Source organism: Carex rostrata, chromosome 17 (genome assembly GCF_964058835.1).
Source record: "Carex rostrata chromosome 17, lpCarRost1.2, whole genome shotgun sequence".
In the NCBI taxonomy this organism is placed as follows: Eukaryota; Viridiplantae; Streptophyta; class Magnoliopsida; order Poales; family Cyperaceae; genus Carex; species Carex rostrata.
Genome location: NC_135934.1, coordinates 2,957,624 through 2,963,501, shown reverse-complemented (window position 1 = coordinate 2,963,501; position 5,878 = coordinate 2,957,624). Strand labels below are relative to the sequence as shown.

Genomic DNA, 5,878 nt, shown 5'->3' with positions numbered 1-5,878 from the left:
TTTGGACTTTTCGATCAGAATCCACACGAATATAAAAATAGTCTATGCATTTCACCTTAAGTCAGATTGGTCCGAATTCTAATCGGATGATCCGAATCTAAACAGAAATATTACATTACCTCAAATAATACGGATTCTTTTAAGGAGGGAAGTAGAAATAGAATAAATATAAGTGTACATCTGAGCCTTGCATGCATATTTTGTTAATTGATTTAAAAGAGGGTTATTTTTTATATTTTTAAAATCGGGGCATTTTATAAAAAAAAATTCATATTTAAATGCTTGGATTTTCCTTGCTATATATATTTTGGCTTTTAGTGCAGACGACAAATATAATATAACATAAATTGAGAGCGCACTGTTTTTTACTTTTTTATGATTGGATATTGATGAAAAGTTTCACTAGGGGTGTCAACGGGTACGGTTCGGTTTGGGTAGAAGCATTTTCATATCTGCACCCGTCACAAATTATTCTTATCCGTACTCTATCATTACCGTTACAAATTGCCTTATCTGTACCCTACTCTTACCCGTTGTAGTTGTCAGATAACGAACCGGTAGCGGGTAAATTAATAATGGTTAATACTTGTATAATAATTATTTTTATTATTTATTAAATAAAACACTAAAACACATTTATATGTCGCATATATAATCACATTACTAATATAAAAATTAATTCCAACTAAATTATTTGTTTTATCAAAACACAAATATCTCTGCTCTTTAATAAAAAAAAATCAGGCATGCAAATAAAAGCAAGATGGTTAATTGTTGAAGTGCTTTAATAGTGAATTATATTTAACACAGTTACATAAATGATTAATTGTTCAAGTTAGAAAATTTAATAAATTTTATTTTCCAAGATCAATAGTAGTTGCCAGTTGGACTGTTAGAGATGGATAATAATTCAATGCTCATTAAGATATATAATATATATAATTTTTTTTTATATAATTACCCGATCGGGTAACGGGTACGAAATAGACTTTATCCGTACCCTTACCCGTTTTGATAACGGAAAAAAGCATCAGGGTTGGATAAAAGAATCTTACGAAAAAAAAAATCTTATCCATACTCGTCTTATCGAATACGGTACGGATTGGATAAAAGAATAAAAGGGTGCCATTGACACCCCTAAGTTTTTACCGCAGAGAATCACAACGATATTCTCGCTGACCGATTGATTGATTAGGAGTGATCGGTACAATTAAAAGCGTTTGTCTGAAACATCGATTTAAAAAAAAAAAAAAAAAAAAAAAAAAAATTAGTTATTCGTTTCAATTAGTCTAGCGTAATTTTTGTTACCACCTTGCATAAACTGATTTTTGCACTAACTGAAAAACATCTGTTATCTGATGAAGTGTACCCAACTGGTAGAATATAAACGACCTACTTTTGAACCCATTTGAAAACTATATTGGTTTTTTGCCTTTTGTGAGAATCCAAATTAACCAGGGCCTCTGAACCAAACCCATGATACTTTCACAAAAATCTCAATAATTGGGTTTCGTAGAAGCCAATATAAGTGGGCTAGATTTTAATTGGGTTTGAATCTGCAAACTCTAGCCCAGCTAATTAATTGCAATTGCTATTCAAGTTGCAATGTTTAAGTGGCACATTGTTCACATAATTTACTAGTTTACTAACTCCCTTCACACTGCTAACTAAAACACCAATGATATGCTTCCTAGGTATGGGTTTTGTTTAATCTTTGAGAGTTCGACCGTGACATCTACCATTCTCATCCGATCTTTTGGCGCTTCCTTAGAACAAGCGAGGCTGACACGAACGAGCGGAATTATGCACTTCTCCATTACCATGTTCAGAAGGTCATTGCCATTTCCTAGATTGCTTTCAAGGCATTTCAACTCTTCAAACATGCTAGGATTTAGGATCTCAATAATCTTTTCCGGGAATGCATTGGAAACATACGCATGAATGTTGAATCCATCTCTGAATATCGCATCTGTCGGCCTCTTTCCAGTCAACATCTCCAACAGAACAATTCCATAGCTATATGCATCACCTCGCACGGAGATGGCGCTACCCGATGCATACTCTACAGTAAATATTGAAATACAGCAACATTACATAAAAAAGAAAACAATTGTGGAAAATTGAGAAGTGAGACTCGAAGTTTGTTAATTTACCTGGTGGTATATAGCCAATAGTTCCTTTCAGTCCATGCAAGGTTGATGACACCTCGGCAGAGGTGGAGTGCGAAGCAACCAAGAACCTTGTGAGACCAAAATCACTGACAAGTGCGGTCATGTTGGTGTCAATAAGTATGCTGCTTGGTTTAATGTCACGATGGACCATTGGATCAGAAGCAACATCCATAGCTATATATATTCCATCAGCTAAACTCAGCTTCTTTCCTGGGGATTTCGGGTGTATTCCCTCGTCAAGGCTAACATTTGGGATGTATTCGAAAAGTAGAGATTTAAATTCATTCCCTTTAAAATCTAGCGAGGAGCACGAAGTGAAGACACTGACTAGATTTTTGTGCCTCATGTTTCTCAAAGGTTTGCATTCAGAATTGAAGCTCCTCGGAGCTTCATGCTGCTCAAGGTCGAAAACCTTGATAGCTACTGCTTTGTTATCTAGCATTCCCTTGTAAACAGAACCAAAGCACCCTGAACCAACCAAATTTTTCGAGGAGAAACCGACAGTTGCTTTTGCAATATCAGCATATGATACCTTCTTGTACCTCCCATTCTTGAATGAAGCCGGTGTATGCAAATTGCCGATCCTCTTAGTCCTTCTCAGTTGGTATAGAATGATGACAACAAGGCAGAAACACATGAAAACATCAAATGTGATGACGGCATTGATGATAACCACCATTTCAGAGGAGCGCATCGATGCTTCGATCTGGTACCAAGTTGTTGGTTACTTAAAAAGCGCATGATGGCAGGCAGCTAGAAGAATACATGGAAAGGAGAAGATTCATGGGACACATCATTAATTATATTGTGAGGTCTTTTTTCAAGTGTTTCTGAGTAAGTTTCTGTGGATGCACTGACACTGGATACCAGTTTTCATTTTATAGAGAGAAACACAAGTCAATATATAAAAGAGTAAATTACGTACACTTATTGAGTTGACTGACCATAGTAAGTCAATTTGGTCCGATCTATTTTTGACAAGACTCAATGGTATATAAACAGTGGGTAGGAATTACACAACACACAAAGCATATTTAAAATTGCAGGTACCTGTGATTCTTTGGAATCACGGTAGATTTATTTTCATTGATATAGTGCTTTCTTTTTTTGAAGGACAATTATATTGATAAAAAAGTTTATTTACAAGATTCCTGCTCTATTACTAGTTAAAGTAAAAAATATATTATATGATATCTTTAAACCGAATTCATCCACTATATATACATATATATATAAACGTATATGTAAGTATAGATACATATATGAGGAGGTATCTGATTACCACAATTTTGAGTTACCATAACTATTTTCTACATTTTCAAAGTCCAAATCGTCGATCCAAACTGTTCAACATGATCTCCACAATAAAATGTGCTTGCAGATCAAATTTTACATTTTTTTGAATTTTTTTACTATATATTAAGTATTTTACAAAAATTAGTTAAATTCAAACCATTGAATTTTGTAGCCATCTTAATAAATAGTAAAAAAATTCAAAAAAAATGTAAAATTTGATCTGCAAGCACATTTTATTGTGGAGATCACATTGAACGGTTTGGATCGACGAATTGGAATTTGAAAATGTAGAAAATGGTTGTGATAACTCAAAATTGTGGTAATCGGATCCCTCATATATATATATATATATATATATATACAGAGAGAGAGAGAGAGAGAGAGAGAGATGGGCTATGGTGCATTGCAATGCATGGAGGGGTTTGTGCATTGGACCATAAATATAAAATTCAAAATCCAAATGACCAATCCAAACCGTTCATCTTGTTCTCTCTCTCTCTCTGTATATATATATATATACAGAGAGAGAGAGAGAGAGAGCAAGGCTATCATACATTGTAATGCATAGGCATTTTTGTGCATTGGACTATAAATCACCGGATTCAAAGTCCAAATGACCTATCCAAACCGTTCATCTTGTTCTCCATATTAATATGTGTTTGGAGACCAAAATTTACTTTTTTTTGGAATTTTTTTATTATTTATTAAGCCACTTTGAAAATCGCTAATTTAATAGTGCCTTTTGATTTTACTGTTACCGTTAGGTCAGCAATTTTCAAAGTGGCTTAATAAATAGTACAAAATTTCAAAAAAATGTAAAATTTGATCTCCAAACACATATTAATATGGAGAACAAGATGAACGGTTTGGATCGGTCATTTGAACTTTGAATCCGATAATTTATAGTCCAATGCACAAAAATACCTATGCATTGCAATCTATGGTAGCCTTACTATATATGTAGAGAGAGAGAGAGTGACTAATGTGCATTCGTATGCATATGATCCGATATGCATACGGTCCAAATTTGAAATTTCAAAATGGAAAACGTTGATCCGAACCGTTCATCTTGTTCTCCATATTAATATGTGCTTGGAGACCAAATTTTACATTTTTCTGAATTTTTTTACTATTTATTAAGTCACTTTGAAAATTACTGATCTAACAGTGGCTGCTGATTTTACTGTTTTGTTAAGCCACCGTTGGATTAATAATTTTCAAAGTGGCTTAATAAATAGTAAAAAAATTCCAAAATATGTAAAATTTGGTCTCCAAGTACATATTAATATGGAGAACAAGATTAACAGTTCGGATTGAAGTTTTGAATTTTGAAATTTCAAATTTAGACTGTATGCATATCGAGCCATATGCATACGAATGCACATTAGTCACTCTCTCTCTCTCTCTATACACACACACACACACACACACACACACACATTTATATATACATATATGAGGTTGGCTACTCTACTTCCATAAGCATATGATGGTATATGCTTATAAGTTCAGCCCATATGCTACCGAAAACATATTAGTCACTCTCCATACATATGTGTGTGTGTGTACACGTGTGTCTACATGTGTACACATGTGTGTACATGTACACACACACGTGTGTATGTGTGTATATACATATATATATGCTACGTGTATACACACACGTGTGTGTATACGTCTATATATACATATGTGTCTATGTGTACATATACATACACATATGTGTAGATATATATATATAGGCTAATGTGCTTTCGGTAGCATATGGGCCGAAATACACACATTTTTCTGAATCATTCATCTTGTTCTCCATATTAATATGTGCTTGGAAACCAAATTTTACATTTTTCTGAATTTTTTTACTATTTATTAAGCCACTTTGAAAATCGCTAATCCAACGGTTTTACTGTTTTGTTAAGCCACCGTTGGATCAACAATTTTCAAAGTGGCTTAATAAATAGTAAAAAAAATTCAGAAAAATGTAAAATTTGGTCTCCAAGAATATATTAATATGGACAACAAGATGAATGGTTCAGATTGACTTTTTGAATTTTAAAATTTCAAATTTGGACCGTGTGTATTTGGGCTCATATGCTACCGAAAGCACATTAGCCTATCTCTCTCTCTCTCTCTCTCTATATATATATATATATATATATATATATGAGTAAAACAAGGGTGCTCTTAAGCTCACCAAAATTTTGGTGAGCTTAACTCTAAAACTCATCAAATCGATTTCAAATGACGAATCTGAACCGTTGAAACCCACCTACCTTACGTGTGATGCATCTACATGTGAAATTTTTAAACATTCGAATTAATTTAGTATAAAGTCAAGCGGTCAAAAACGTTCAAAAAATGAATGCACTAAAATTAATTTATTAACCTTCTAATTTTGACCGCTTGACTTT

At 33.4% G+C, this 5,878-nt stretch overlaps 1 protein-coding gene across 1 annotated transcript; it reads right to left on the bottom strand.

The window, feature by feature from the left end:
* Window positions 1-1,423: 1,423 nt before the first annotated feature.
* LOC144568564 (putative receptor-like protein kinase At3g47110) lies at window positions 1,424-2,996 on the bottom strand. Its single transcript, XM_078318930.1, has 2 exons — window positions 2,154-2,996; window positions 1,424-2,062 (listed from the first exon to the last, which is right to left on the bottom strand). The coding sequence occupies exons 1-2, from the start codon at window positions 2,863-2,865 to the stop codon at window positions 1,668-1,670; spliced, it is 1,107 nt and encodes a 368-aa protein (XP_078175056.1). The 5' UTR covers window positions 2,866-2,996; the 3' UTR covers window positions 1,424-1,667.
* Between the last annotated feature and the right edge of the window lie 2,882 nt (window positions 2,997-5,878).

Coding starts and splice junctions, on each gene's coding strand:
- LOC144568564 (XM_078318930.1), bottom strand. CDS start 2,865: ATGCGCTCCTCTGAAATGGTGGTTATCATCAATGCCGTCATCACATTT. Junction 2,063..2,153: donor TATTGGCTATATACCACCAG/GTAAATTAACAA, acceptor TATTTACTGTAG/AGTATGCATCGGGTAGCGCC.